A 16727-nucleotide genomic window follows, 5' to 3' on the forward strand; every position below is an offset into this window, starting at 1 on the left:
ATCTTTACTGATATAAATATACATTTGACAGAGTGGAAGAGATTCTGTAGAACAAAAACTGCATGATAAGGAATGCAAATCCACAGCTGATTTGAAGATCTCACAGATAAGGTGAAATGTTTGTTCTGCTGATACAGCTTTTTTTGGCTTTAGATTAGATAAAACAATGAAAAGAAAAACACACGTTCTCTAGTGATATTCAAGTCTGGTGGTACAAACTGAGGAGGAATGAAGTGTCTCAATCACAACTGACAGAAAGTTGCCGTGGGAAATTAAAGTATCTGTTGGTGATGCCAAATGCCAAATTACCAGATGTTTGTGGTGACTGATCTGCAACCTCAGTGCAAAACACAACTAGTTTATCTCACACCATTTTATCTTCATTCCTTACAAAGTATTAAAACTTCCATTGCAGCAACAGAACAAAACTGAAGAACACTGTTACTGGGCAGCAACACAGACTCATTCAATTAGAAAACGGCACCTGCAGAGAGATTAGTGTATACTGTAGCACTAAACAAAGCCTTCCTGGAAAAAGCAACATGTTTTGTACATAAGCGAGGAAGGGGATGGTCACAGGTCTGTTACATCTGTTCCCCAGCTAGTGCTAAACCTAAACCCCATACACAGCATGTTATTAATGCTGTTGTTTTCATTTTATGATTTTATCTCAAGAGGCTGCACCTTATTGAGGTGGAGATAATACAGAGAAAACTCTTGCACCAAATACTTCTATTCTATTATCATTGCATTACAATGAGAAAAAAAGACATATATTATTATTTATTATTGAATGTATAAAATAAAAAAATGAAAGGTGTATTTTGTCGCCATATCAGCCAACTGATGTGAGCTCCATAGCTCAGTTATTGCACTGACACGATGACAAATGTGGCTCTGCAGCAAAAATATAAATGTGTGTTTCCACTGAAGGTGAAACCCTGAATCTCCACAAGGCCGACTGAAATGAGGAGTGGCAGCTCCATTATGAGGACATTTACAGAGGCTCAAGAGAAATGTCTCTTGGGGAACATTTCCTCCTTGCTCATCCCACCCAGTGTTTGAGCGCCAGGCTTTTAATTTTACCGTTCAGCCACAAGCATTCGAGTGTGGAGACGTGTCTTAGCTGAAAGCCCTCCTGCTATTCTTATGATTGTCTTCCTTATTTTAAATACAAAATATAGATGAACACATTAACAATAGGCCTGTCACAATAACTTTGCTGGATAATATATTGTCCTAGAAATAATTGCAATAAACAATATTACTGTCATTTTGAGACCATTTTATGCCACTGACATAATAATAATATAATTACAAGTACACCCTTTCAAAGATCAATGACATTTTAATTTTTAACAATACTCAGACATAAGAAATGGAACATGAAAAAAAAATTTTAGCATATGTTTAAAAAAGTAATTAACACCTGTTAATATATACAAGAAAGTACATATACTATAAAATTATAGTGTTTTCACAGAAGTAGCTCAAAATTACTTTATTTGAGATTTGATACAAAAGTTGACCACCAGAAACAAAACATTGTGATGCCTCTTGCAACTAAAAGCCAAACTTAGAGAAGCTCCGCGACCATCACAGTCGCTTCCATAATCCAGCCAGTGTGCTGCAGTCCGCTCCCAGGGATGGTCAGCCTGGGGAACAGGGCAGTTTGCTGGTGGACTTAGAGAGTGGACGATTTATTAGGTGTAAAATTACAAACAATGGACTTTTCAGCCCATTGCCGGGGGTGGCAAGCTACAACTATCAGGACTGCCTCTTTCATCTCTGAAATGTAGATGCAGGCTACCAGTAAGCTACACTGTGTCGTCTTTGAAGTGTTGTTTTAATTTTGACCAGATTCACATTAAGTAGGCAGGATGGAGGAAAAATTTTTTAAAAAAAAAGGCAGAATTGCTGTGCCCAAAATGGTCCTGAAAATGTTGATTCTGGCATCATTTTGCTAAAATATTGGTGGTATTTTTATGTTAACAAACCTGCTTGTAAACACAACGGGCGATATCAATGTCAGTAAAATGATCGAGCTCATGTCCATATATCATACAATAAATCGATAATGTAATTATTGTGACAAACCTAATAAACACTTAGTGGCTCCTTACATCCATCAGATCATTGTTAAATGTGATTCTAATATTGTTTTGTTGTTGCTGCAACACAATATACAACTAGGGCTGGATATAAAATAAAAATAAATAAAAATATTTCAGTCTGTATGAAACGAAAGAGTCACGAACCAAAAGTTATTATCAAATGCTTTGTCAGAAATGTTCTTGTGCGGCTGCTGGGTTGGGATTATCCCCGTTTGTGCCTCTAGTGTTTTACCATTACATTCAAGTTAAATAACTAAGCATCTGATTTTCGGTAAATCATTACCTGTCCATCTCTGACATACCAAAAGGTTCAGGCCTAGTCCACACAGACATGAATATTTTTGAAAACTGGGTTTTTCCCTTATTCGTTCTCAAAAAAATGCCTGTCCACACATGCCAAACCAACACACGGCAATACACAGTAACGATAACGCTAAAGCTACACGAAGAAGAAGAAGAAGAAGAAGAAGAAGAAGAAGAAGAAGCAGAAGAAGAGAATGTCAGCCAATCAGAAGTCTAACAAAAGCTATGACTAGAATACTACCTGGAGCAGTGACCTCTGTAGCACATTCTGACACCTTTGCCTCACAAAGGAGATAACACTCCGACATCACAATCCAAAAACTCTGTTTTCCCTGTCTCTGCATCAATACTGAAAATAGAGTTTCTGAACATATTTACCCTGGATAGAGTTTTACAAAGACCCATTTTCAGTAGGGATGCACCAAAATGAAAATTTGTGGCCGAAGCCGAATATTATTAAACGCTTGGCTGAATAGCAAGTACCGAATACCGAATACCGTTTAGTTTTTCATTAGTTTTTGCAGATGAACCCCCTCCAGATTAGTGTTGTCACGGTACCAAAATTGGGACCCACTGTACGATACCAATGAAAATATCATGGTTCTGAGTAGTATCATGATACCACAGTGAAAATGAGACAGATGTGCCTTTTGTCATTTATGAAAAGATAAATCACTTTTCTATAATACATCAATGATATTTCAATGGAATAAATTACTTATTGACTTATTCATACTTGGGGGGATCAAAATAAAATAAATAAATAAAATAAAAATCAACCAGCCACCCTCCTCCCCTGACAAGTAAAGAACAGTCCCTAAAGTGCGGTGAGGTTTGTGGGCCGTGAACGGCTCGTTTCTCCTCTGACACATCACATACCTGTGTTCGGCTGGCTCGGCTGTTCAGGTACTTCTGGGCAGTCCTGACACCAAGAATTGGATATTATTGGAACCGACTTCTCCGTCGCCCGGTAAGCCGATGGCCGCCGTATTTGACAGGAATACATTAACGTTACTGTCTGTGTCTGTGACCCCCGTTCAACCCACAATCGGTGGGATTCGCCTTTCGTTTCTGCTGCTGGTTGAAATCTGTAGGCTGCTCGCACAGCATGCTGAATGATTTAAGCCTATTTTGCTCGCTCAAAACTATTTTTAGTCGCAAATGCGAGTGTCGTGACGGACAGATCGCCACACTACCGACATTTTATTCCGCCCGTCACGGCACGCCGTTTGATTGCGTTATCAAAACGCCGCTATTATTCGGCCTTGCTTTTAACTTATTCCACCGAATACCGAATGTGTGTTTTTTTGCAATATTCGGCCGAATATATTCGGTTACCGAATATTCAGTGCATCCCTAATTTTCAGTGACCTGAAATGCAGTCTGCATGTGAACAAAAGGCCAAAATGAACAGAAAAGGCGACAAAGAACCTTGTACATATGGACAAGACCTCATTTAACAAAACTTACACTACACTGAAGATATTTTCAGAACCCTCGAAAAAGAGCAAGGACATGTGATAAAGTGACATTTCCTGCTAACTAGACAGGAAGTACAGTCTTAAATCAAGAAACAAATTAAAAATATTTCTCAAAGTAAGGCATCACAACAAATGTGTCAGTATCACGACTGAAATTAAATTGTTGTATTCAAAACAGTATGAGATGATGTCAAATGATTCCCAGCCGTATGTGCAACACAATGAACAGCAACATTTGATTTTAGAATCATAACATAACAGCCAATCCTGTAATAAGGCAAAGATGGTATATTATGAAATGGACAGCTGGAGTTTAGAAAATCAATCAAAGACTGTGTGCTACAAGGCCAGCTGATTGTATTGTGCTGCCATGATGATGACAGAAATAAACCAAACTGGACACAAGCTGGTGACATCACAGCAGCTCCTGAGCTACCAGCTGGAAGAGCTTTTAGTACGAACACACAGTCGGAGTTAGAGGAGAGGAAAATGAGCAGAGAGAGGGAGGGAGACAGAAGGGAAAAGAGACACTACAAGGACAGTGAAAGAGTAATGAGAGCGAATACAGCACACTTGAATGCTTCATGACAGCAGAATGCCTTTTGATAGTAATCAATGCCTTTAAACAACAACAACAAAAAAAGCAGCACAGTGCTGACGGGAACAGCCCTCACGAACTCAACGCTTGGCCGACCACAACTTTAATATCAACTCGCCTGTATGCATTAGCCTCACATACACACTGCTGTGTCTGACACCACCTTACTGGAACACAAACACACACACACACACACACACACAGAATAAAGTGATTAATTATGCTGCTGTATTAAGAATGGTGTATGCAAACGGTACTTCAAGAGGAAGCTGGTTATCCTGCACATATGAACCGTGTTTTGTAACATTAAGATATTTTACACATAGAGTTATTTGATTACAAAGAGCTCATGTAATGTACAGTAGGTAATATAGTTAGCTCATTTGCTGAACCTGACTATACTGAAATCTGGGACAACTTTGATTAAATGATTCAGTATGACCTTGACTAGGTGTAATTTATGGTGAAACTCCTTTAGCAAGTTCTTGCAGGGTGTGGGTCTCCCAGCAGTCCTCTCACAGTATTGATGACGAGCCTCCATCCTCTCCCCCTAACCACGGGAAGCTGAGGTTTGTAACAATCTATAATAGATTAGTCTTTGGAGTGGCTGCAAACACAGTGGACATCTAAACTGCAGTGAGGAACACATAGTCTCAGGTGGGATTTTTGTCTCAATTCACTCTTCTGCCAAGGATTTGACAAATAAAATAATACACACATGTACATATAACATGCAAGGTTTTATTTTGTATTTCTAGAGGTACATGTTTTTATGGACACATAAGAAATTGTCAATATGTCCTATTTCTCAAAGCGAGTTTGGCATAATATTTTCCACCAGGAGCAGGATTGGAAATAATCTTCAAAGAAATCTAGTGGGTCCTATAAACAGTGACCCTGCAAGATCCCTAGTTCAGTCAGGACCACTTTAGTCAAAGAAAACTTTATTTCCATTTGCAGTATTGTATTGGGTGGTATGGCTCTATTCTGGGGCCTCTCTGCCTTTCCTAGGCCTACGCAGAAAGCTTAAGGCAGAGAGAGCACACCCCTTCCACACGCAAAAAAGGAACGCCTGAGGAAGAAAGAGCAAACCGCCCTGCCCTTCCATGTGCAGCAGCAAAGCCCCCCTGGGAACAGAACAGAGCCAGTATCAATGACAAACAGAAATGACATTGATACGTAAGTCACACACAAAATGAAAAGGAGGAGCTGGGGTGGAGGTAGGTTGCAAAGCAGCTTACAGAGGAAGCAGCAACAGTAGGCAGGGTTCTTCGGAACATTCTGAAGCAGCATTATAAAGAGGAAAGCATTTCGTATTGTAAACAGCAGTGTGTTGGGTGAGTACCAGACAACTTGGCAGCAAGGATCATTAGGAGCAGAAAATCAAGAATTTCCTCCACTCTCACTTCAAAGAAATCCCTATTAAAATGCCAACTGCTATTGAAACAGCAGAATATTATGACTTCAGTTTGTCTTCACCTAACAAGTGAAACTATTGAGACTTTGTCACATGCAATACTGACCTGTTGCAGTCCATGGAAGTCAGCAGTACATAGGATAATACATTCACCAATATCAGTATCCTTGATACTACTGCAACATCACAACTAATAGGTGTACTATACAGCAACTGACAATAAAAATTTAACTGATTTATCGTAAACATGATATGGCATTTACATGCGCCAATCAATAAATGGAATAGTTCTGCATTCTGTGAATTATGACAATAATGTGCAATAAGGATATGTTCAAAACTGGGCTCCTTTCTCAGCACTACACCTACATATTTTACTGTATGACAAAAATAAGAAAGCTCTCATTTTGTGTTCTTGTGGTTTATTTGTTTGTTTTCAACCACCCCATTTAGCCTAATTGCCTGCATTTGGTTTTCTGTAGATAACGGACACATTTAGAGAAAAATAAAGCTTTTTAGTTTACTCCCTGTAATCTAAATTTAACTGTTTACTGGGTATACCAATATTCTGAAATCATTTAGGCAATACAGAAAGTGTTCCTCTACTTAGGGAATTCAGTAAATTAATATGGGACTCTTCCTTCATTAAATGAGACCTCTCTCTCCTACCCTGTAAAATGCTTCTTTTGGGGTTAGTTGTGGGCTAAATGCTGTTTGATGGTGCCATTATTACTCAAAGAACTACTGAAACCTTTAAATGACTCCTAACTTCTACTTAAAGTATAATTAGGGGTTCTTTAAAGCATCTTGAGCTTCCAAACACAACAAAGAGGCACTTCTGAGCTTTCAGTTTATCAATTAAAAAACACTGATGGAGCAGTTCAAACAAGAGCCTGAAACAGTACTGATAGCCTAGGCTCCTAAAACTCACAACTGTTGTCTTAACAGGAAATAAAAACAAACAAATCTGACTTCTGAGCCTGGCGGAAGTCTTATGAAAAAATATACTCTTCCTATCATATACATCCAAAATCAGAGCTGCAGTAAGAAGAGGGCTCCAAACCCCCTGATACAGACAGTGTAAGGTTGACTTTTTTTTTTTTTTGCAGATAAAGTGTCATGTATGGTTACTGGTAAGCCATACAGGAAGTGGTGAATCGAAACTTAAGCTATGTTCACATGAAACAATATTCAAAGTCATCAGATCGGTGAAGTGTTCACACTAGACAACATTCTGTCTTGTAATCAGGAGTCTTGAGTCACTGTGGTTGTTCACATGTCATGCCTATCCAGCAACAGGTCACTTACTACAGGATCTTTCAACAGGAGGAATCCCAGATGACTATGTCATGTGATGCATGAGTTGAACCACAACCCAGGGTCATGGGGGTGTGCTTACTAGCAAAATATTAAAGTCTGAAAGTGACAAAAAAGCATTCTGGTTAAGTTATTAGACTAACAACTTAAAGAAACATTGTGTGCAATAGTCCACCTTCCACCCTCTCCTCTCCTCTCTTTGTCACTTTCTCTCTCTCTCCCTCTAAAACACACACACACACCTTGAAAAGTGCCGCAGCAGTGCTTGTCTCTGTCCTCAACCCTTGTTGTGTGCTCTCACTGGCTGTAGCTCGCCGGCACAGTCCAGATATTAAGCATGCTAGATATCTGAGGAGCCTCTACGATGCACTTACGAACCCCTCAGCTCATGTCTTTGAATAGTTCAAACATGGCACATAAATGTCGATTTGTAAGTGCCAAGCCAACATTGATTTGTCTCTGATCTGAAGCTTTTGACAAGGAGCTCCAAAGCACTGTCAGCAAGGGGAAAATCAGGGCTAAAGGCCTTGACACACCAAGCTGACAGTCGGCCATTGGTCAATGAAAGGCCATCTGTGAGAGTCTGTTGCCCTAGTTTTTGCTGTGTGTCTTGTGCCATTGGTCCTTGTGAACTTTATTTCCAGCCAATTCTGCATGTTGAATCAGCGTTGAAAGCCCGAGCCCATCAGTGAATGAAGTCACTCTGATTGGCAGTTTGGCTCAGCACACAAAAAGAGAAATGGAAGTGAAGAAAGTAAAGAAAGAGGCATAGTCAAGAAGGAGTGAGATCAAAACAAACTTGTTACACAAGGTCAGATTATTTCTTTTAGCCATGAGCTCTTTAGCAGAAACATTTCGTGATGGTTTCTGTTATTGTTCACTGGCGCACAGTTAAATGTGCTTTGTTCTTTTAAGATTGGTGTTAATGTGCTAACTGGCTAACTAACATCGTGGCAGTCTTCCGATTTCCCTTTCTGAATGACAATTACTGACTGCTACAGTCTGCTGGTGTGGAGAGTTACTTCCTCTCACGCAGAATGTATGTGCTGGTTGGCTGTCAGTTGTAGTCTTTGTGGTGTGTTCATGTGCAACTTTTTGCCGAGACACAGGCAACATGAGGTAATGCAACAGTAAGCTTTCATCATTGCTAGTTCTTTGAAGTCAGTTTGGGGCATCTGGGCCTTAAAGTCATGTAATGTGAACTAGGCATTAGCGAGATCTGGCTGCCTTTACCTACAAATCGCAAAAAAAAAAGTATTTTCTCATTTAAGGAAGGCAAAATGTGAAGCTGCCAAATACAGCTGTAAACCAAAAATACTGTTTTTGGACTGATAAAGCTTAGCAAAAGGTGACAACATACAGACAATGTAAACTAGGAGAGCTTGGGTAAGCACACGTTAGCGCATGAGAGAGGTAATGACCTTGTCTCTGCTGTGCATGTTAGTAAAACAAAGATGGTCAAACACAGCAGTTGCCCTCTGCTCTCTGCATGCGTGCGTGCGTGCGTGTGTTATCAGTGCTCAGTGTGACAGTCTGTCACACCTTTCTTGGAGGAGCTCCAACATCAGAGCATCTCTTCCTCATGTCATTATATTGAGAAACAGAAAGCACATGTTTGAGCCATCAGGAAAGTGATAGTATCCTGGAGATGAAAAAACAGGAAACATCCACACACTGACATCATTTAGATCCTGATGGCAGCTTCTCTTTATCACATAATTCAATCTTCCAAAAAGGGGAGTGTCAACTCAGAGTAGCAAAAGAAGAGGCCAAAACAAGGTGAAGCTTACTTTTCTCCAAAAAATTTCCTCCAGAAGTCAGCGGCATCAGCTTTGGTGATCCTGAAAGTGTCCCCCTGGAACTGTCCTCCGGGAAAGATGGCTTTGATTTCAGCCAGCATGTGGCTGAAGATCAGAGACAGCTTGGTCAGGTTCCTCCTGCAGAGAAGAGGCCAGAACAGAGAGGAAACACTTACTACAATTATAGCTTCAAATGCTTGACACCATATGGAAATTATTTGACCATCAGAATTCTTGACATGTTTGCAAATTTGGTTGACTGCACATTTAGTGGTACTAGAACATAGAAACTACCCTTTCTGACACTGTCTCAGACCAATATACAATACTTCAAAGTACAGTGATGATTTACAAAAGTAAATCCAAACAAAAATGTCTCACAAAATATAAAAAAAGAAGCCTTAATAAAATAAAAGTAAATTGTTGGTTATCTGTGTTATATCATGCATCTATATCACATCCATCTGTCACATGATAAATTAAACTGAATATGAAAAACTGTCCGTGTGTTTTCTCACTCAGGAAGTGTTGTATATGACACATGATGTGAGAAAGGTCACACTTTTGACATTCAGAGATAATTCTGTGATTAATTCAAAACCAAAGCCAAGTCATGTCATTTTCCAGCCTGCAAAGTTGCTTCTGCAACTTCCAGACCTAAAATGTCACAGTCACAGCAGGGCTCAGTTCAATCAACTTGGTATTGCTTGTTTCAAACTATCTTTGACTGTAATTACTCCTTGTTAGCTGTCACACCAGCCAAAATGTTTGATTGCAGTTGTCGTGTTAAGGGGAAGTCAAGTTCACTTAATTTCTACCCTTGCACAAAAACAATCCAGTCTGTTTGGGCGTGTACCATTGCTTCTGAAAGCCAGAAAACATACTATAACCCTTTAAATGTGATTTAGGATGTAAGATCTCGCATTGCAACGAATAACCTGCTGACTTTGTTAACTCAAAGGACCTTTAAGGAGTTCTTGCACCCATAAGTGGTTACATCTATTAAGCGACTACTGCATACAGGGCACAGTACTGTAGACTACACAGTATTTGCTTTAATGTGGTATTTAAACAAATGCTTTACAATAACACACCTGTACCTTGTCATTGATACACACTCACACTTACTATTATTATTAAACAAGTATAACTTGTAGTCACAAATCTAACATTATAGTAGATTGCATTGTATTATCGCATCTTATATTATTACTACTACACTGAATCACAGGATAATAATCATTACTGTACATGCATTATCATGTATTTATCTATTTCCATGGCATATATATGTAACACTTATGTAATAGTACAGTGTGTATATTACATATACTGCACATATATTCAACATAATATATTTACAATACATTTTTATATATTATCTTTATTATTCATACCTATATTTAAAATGTTATAACATAGTCTAAAGTATTGTAATGTATATAATATATATTGTTTTTGAAAGCTGCAAATTCTATGAATTCTGATTTTTACTTTGACCTATTATTCAAATAGTTCATCTGTTTTATTAGCTTTTGGTCTCTTTGCTGCTGTCATGTGTTTTTCTTCAGAATCATTACAGTATCATATGTTATCTTAATGTTAGGTTTATTTACAGAGCACATTTAAAAAATATAAATGTCCCTTTTGTGTGAGGGGCAATGGTGCAGGACACACTGCACATACAGCCTAACTTTGAGTGACAGCTGACTGCTGGTTTGGTGTGTCAGGGCCTTTACACTACATGCCACATTTACCTATTCACACACACATGCATACACTGGTGGCTGAGGCTACCATACAAGGTGGCATCTGCTCATCAGTTAAACATTAACACGCACTCACACACAGATGGCACAGCCACTGGGGGCAATTTGGGGTTCAGTATCTTGACCAAGGATACTGACCAAGGGAAAGCCCGCCTATCTTCTGATTAGTGGATGGCTGCTCTACTCCTGAGCCCAGGCTGTCCCAAATTTGAGAAAATGTTTTATCTTTGACCACCAAATTCTAATCAGTTAATCCCTGAGTCCAAATGGACGTTTGTGCCACATCAAAGAAGTTTTCCTCAGGGTATTCTTAACGTATCAGATTCTTGAGAACAGACTGACAGACAGACAGACAAAGAACCAGAAAACTTAATCCCTTCAGCTGCAGCTGTTGCCAGTGTGGAGGTAAAACAATGACTACTAAGTTTACACTGCTGGAGCAGGATCATCTGTAAAGGAAATACAGCTATGAAGTAACATTAAACTGGCAGTGGTAGAGTCTTCATCAAATATTTCACTTCATAATTTGGTGTTTTTCATTCCATTTCCATTCCATCTTGATAATATACAAACATGAATTTGCATTTAAATTACATTAGTAAAACTGAGTTGAGTACTGCCGTAGAAGGAGAGATAATTAAAGCCTTGAATTTTCAGAAGTGTAGTTTACTGTTGAAATTACAGCTGAATCGGCTGCGATATGGATAGTGGAGTTTAAGCTTACAGCCACATTTAAATGAGCAATTCCTAAATCCTCAAGGAAGTATGGAAGCACACTCCAGGAGGGTTTTTTTTTAGCTTATTCTTTGTAAAGTGTTGGTGACTCCCATCTCCCTCTCCTCTGGGACGGGGATTTGTCTAGCTGTGAGATTAGACTGTAGGCTCGTAAACACTCCCTGGTAACACTCAGGCACACACACAAGACAGGGTGACTTTGCCCAAGGTGTGAGTGTGTGGGACAAAGACAGCACACTGGCTGTGGGGTGCTGATAACAAGCTTTGTGTGTGTGTGCACATGTGTCTGTGTGTGTGTCTGTGTGTGTGTTTTGTACCTGAAGCACATCATCCAAACTTTTAATTCTTCTTTCAAACGTGAACAAAAAAAGTTTTGTTAATCACACCTCTGTGATTCACCAGTGTCACAGAACAATAATTCAACTGAATTTATCATTTTAAGTACACGTATTGTTTGGGTAATGAGGGTGTGTGTTGTTTCATATTTTTTTTCAATTATCAATTCAAATCTGATATAAGCTTACTGACAGTGACACAGCCTCAATAATAGTAAGAGATGATAACACTTTAGTGGGTCTTTAGCGTGACAATATTTCACGATAGCTTTGTCTCAGTCCTCACAGCTATACTTCTAATATCGGCCTCAAAATCTCACATAGAATGGGAGGGGGGGCAAATAGATACTGCATAGTATCGCGATATTTCGCATGGCAATATTGTATCCATACATGGGCACTGAGTATCGATATTTTATTGTATAAAATATTAATGCTGCATATACAAATCAAACTTTTAGCAGCTTACTAGAATAATAAAATCAATTGCTTTTTCAGTCCAATAGATTCATTTTGCTGCAATAAAAAGAATCAAAGTGAGACTGAAAACTTTAATTTATTAGATAAAAAAACAGATGAAGACAAAGTTGTTTCTTAATTTGTAGTTAAAAAAAGGCAATATGTTTTCGCAATACCCAGCATGTTGCAAAACATAAAAATATAGTAATAGTAATAACAATAAAAATAATAATAATAATATAAAGGCAAGATAATAATTCAGAAATATAACAATAACAATAGTATTGTATGATGACCTAAGTATCATGATAATATTGTTTCGGGGGCCTATAGTGATTCCCACCCCTATCACATAGTGCACAAAACTTATCAGGACATTTTTTTTATCATAGCATTATCATAACATTTTTCACATCACTGTAAATATTATCAATACATTTTAATTGTTGTTGCTTTTTAAATTAAAATAATCATTCTCAAATAATGCTGTCAAACTAATTAATATCGTACTAATATTCAGCAGGATTATACTAATATTATGGGAAAGAAATGTAATTGAAAGGATGTCATTTAATAAGAGTGACTTGAAACTTTCATTGTATTTATTGAAAATGCCATAATTCTGTAACTATAGTTAACATGGTCTATATTTAGACTCACTGTCTACACTTTAACTTACATATTCTCAATACTTTAATTTCTCTCTGACTATGTTTATTACAGATCAACAGAATTATATTTTATACAGGTGTTTTATACTAATGGAGCTCATCATCACTGTTGACCATACTGTACTTATTTTTGTTTTTCACAAAAATACACACTCAATACATACAGACACACACACACACACACACACACATACACTTATTAGATATGACAAGGTGCTTATTGTCAGACTGTTACTTAAGCTTAAACAGATGTGTGTTCAGTGAACACACCAAATCTAAATCACTTTTTTTTTTAACTTATTGCTTTGATGCCCTGGCATGTGGCCTTTGAGCCCTCAAAAAATGACCTTGCTTCTAAAAGGCCTAGTTACAAGTCTGGTGTCAATTCAACTTAATAGGAAAGCTGAATTCATGGAATGGGATTAGATTTTAGTTTAGATTTTAGTTTGATTTGTAAATAGATACTATGCTTTTTGAACTTTTTTCAGACCCTATTAAAATCTGTCTGGTAAAGAAAATACTTGCTTAAAGGGATAGTGCACCCAAAAATGAAAAAGCCATGATCTACTTACCCATATGCCAAGGGAGGCTCTGGTGAAGTTTTAGAGTCCTCACAACACTTACGGAGATCCAAGGGAGAAGTGGGTAGCAGCACAACTGCACACCTAATGACTGACGGAGACCCAGATTAAAACGTCCAAGAACACAGAATTGAAACCATAAAATATCTCCATACTGCTCGTCCGTAGTGCTCCAAGTGTCCTGAAGCCCCGACATGAAAAGTTGTTTGGAAAAACGTCATTTGAACTCTGTTTTTAGCCTCATTGTAGCCTGTAACTCTAACTGCATCTCTGTGGACCATGCTTATGTGTGCACGTGAGCAGTATGGAGATATTTTATGGTTTCAATTCTGTGTTCTTGGACGTTTTAATCTGGGTCGCCGTCAGTCATTAGGTGTGCAGTTGTGCTGCTACCCACTTCCCCCTCGGATCTCCGTAAGTGTTGTGAGGACTCTAAAACTTCACCAGAGCTTCCCTCAGGATATGGGTGAGTAGATAATGGCTGAATTTTCATTTTTGGGTGAACTATCCCTTTAATAATATAATTATTCTATATTTTTCTTTTTGTCAAGAAATCATGTGCGCAGATCCAAATGAACAATCAATTAATCCAAAGTATTGTGTGTGTATCAGAGCCTGATATATCTTCTTCCTCTGCGCCATAGAGCTCCATTGTTATCCAAAGACAAATAAAAACACATCAGTGAGCCACACTGTTGCACTGGATGACATGCTCCGTCATTACCATGAACACACACACACTGTAGTTTATTTTGACTCAGTCCCACATGCACCATTCTGCTGCAGAAATACTCACTAAACAACCAAATGTGGATTAATCCGCGACTGAAAATAGTCCCCAACAAAAGTAAATAATAATTTAATGTTAAAAAATATGACTGGCATTTTAAAAAATAAAACTATAAATTTGTGATCTGCTTCTAAAGATTTTAATTTCAGTAGCCAATGGGCTCAGGCCTGAGAGACAGAGATGTTATAAAGTATTCAGAGACAGACTAACACATTGTTGATGTGGGTCTCTCAGTGGACTTTGTCAGCTCACAGAAAATATAGTCCACAACTGGCCACCAGTGTTGCCAGTTTTAATGTCAGGACAATGTCTAATGTCAACTCCAGTTAATTGGGGAATGCTGATGATGCTGATATGTTGTTGATTTTAAGTTATTTTTTAAGTAACCAAAATCCAGCATCTTCTAAACGTCTCATGCCAACGTCATTTTGATGCAGATTAATGACACTGAGTCTTAAGATATTAAGAACAAAATCCAATGCCTGTGAAATGTAATGTCAAATCTGACACAACTGGAAATTCCAACATCATTAGAAATTTAAAATATCGACAGCTTGATTTTCATTCTAACCAAAATTTAGTCTGTCTGACGTTAGGAGCCTCACGACTTTCCGACATCATCATGACATCCAGCACCAGCTGGGGAATAATACAACAATATCTGTTAAACTCTACAGGTTTAGCAGTCACATATTCCCTCTTTCCATATCAAAGGCTAAATAATACATTTTAGATTCTTACCAAATATCTTAAATCAATCATTATATCATCAGCAGTGCAGCACTGTCAAATTGTATGTGCTAATGGAGCCTAGCTGGAGTTTAATTTCCTCTACATTAATCTGTTTTAACACCATCACATCGCTAATGCAAATGCTGTCAGTAATGATGGCTGCTGTATAACCTTGGCGCCTGTGTCTGTGTATGGCAGGTGTTTGATATTGTATTTTCTATACTCATGTGCTAATTGATGCAGCGCAACCACGTGAATAGACACCCACATGCAGTGTGGTTAAGTTCTAGTCCTTCTAGTTTGAGAACACTGATTCCTAATGATAAAATAAAGGTTAATCAGCAGTGAGTTCTGGCAACTTCTGAGCTTCAGTGGGAGTATTATGTTTCCTGTGTCTCACATGAAAAGTGCATTTGAAAGAAACTGCTCTCCACTTTCTCCACTGTCTTGCAAAGCATACATGCGAAGTAGAAATTAAAACAGAAAGTACCAACAAGTCACGTAAATAAGTCATAACAGTCTGAATACTGAATGCATAACTAGGAGAGGTGAGGGATCTAATACTGTACTAAAGCTCCTAGGTTCAAGCCAATCTTTGGGGTTAAAAAAATGACACCAATATGAAGTGTCAAAAGGTGCAGTTCCTCTTATGGCGACGAGACTGGCAACGAGAACGAGTCAATCCCCATAGACCCCCATGTTATGCTTAATGCTTAACTTTACAGCAGAAATAAACATGTTTACAGCCTGGAGCAAAAAGCAGTTTTGACCTACATAGCTAATTTCCCCGTTCATGACAACTGTATGGCAGGTGAATTTTTATATAACTGACCCATTTACATTTCATCCGGGCTTAAACTTACACATAATTAAGGGTGTGGCCACCTTGAGTCACAGGTCAGATCCTACCCTTGCTCCTCCACAGCAACACCCTCTCATCCAAATGTGGTCACTTCTGGCTCCAAAAACAAAGACAATGGCGGTCAAAATGCCAAACTCAAGGCTTCAAAATGGGCTCGTCTATTGTTTTTAACACAGCTGATGGCTCAAGCATGGAAATACAATGAGAGTTCCATATACATTTCCAAACAAACTACCTTGCAGCAAGTGGCTGACTCCCTGAGGTGAGGTTTTGCAGTAACAACCAAACTAGCAGTGGAGTAGTAACATTAGATTTTCCAATAAGGAATCCTTCACTTTTAAAATATCATCGTAACTGTTATTTCCCTGTTACTTTTAACGCTACTAATTTCATGTTTGTGGAAACATGATGTACAGAGTGGGAGCAGAGACACAGCATGTAGCAGTAAATTTTTTTACATCTAACTCTGAATCAGGGATTTATTTTGACCGAACTGGAGCCTGTGACTGTTGGAACATTGGACTAAAAACTAGATGACTAACAAGATGATCTGAAAATGTTTTGGTAAAAATTTTTTGTGTCTGTTGAGTCTGCATGAAGTGTGTTTTACTATGCGTTAACAAGGCAATTAAGTTAGCACTACGGCCCCGCTGATGTGTGCTGTCACCATGACCAGTGGTGAAGTGGTAATTGATGAGGCTGATGTACTACTAGAATGATAGGTCGGCTACCGAGGAGGAAGTGAGTATCCTCTTTTTAATATT

At 38.4% G+C, this 16727-nt stretch overlaps 1 protein-coding gene across 1 annotated transcript in view; it reads right to left on the reverse strand.

Moving 5' to 3' along the window:
* Window positions 1–16727, reverse strand: part of cblb (Cbl proto-oncogene B, E3 ubiquitin protein ligase) — a 75084-nt gene that overhangs the window by 37585 nt on the left and 20772 nt on the right. The window contains exon 4 of the mRNA XM_033648339.2: window positions 9021–9167. Coding sequence (XP_033504230.1) covers window positions 9021–9167 — 147 coding nt within the window. The remainder of the gene's footprint in view (window positions 1–9020; window positions 9168–16727) is intronic.

This window comes from Epinephelus lanceolatus, chromosome 11 (genome assembly GCF_041903045.1).
Source record: "Epinephelus lanceolatus isolate andai-2023 chromosome 11, ASM4190304v1, whole genome shotgun sequence".
Lineage (NCBI taxonomy): Eukaryota > Metazoa > Chordata > Actinopteri > Perciformes > Serranidae > Epinephelus > Epinephelus lanceolatus.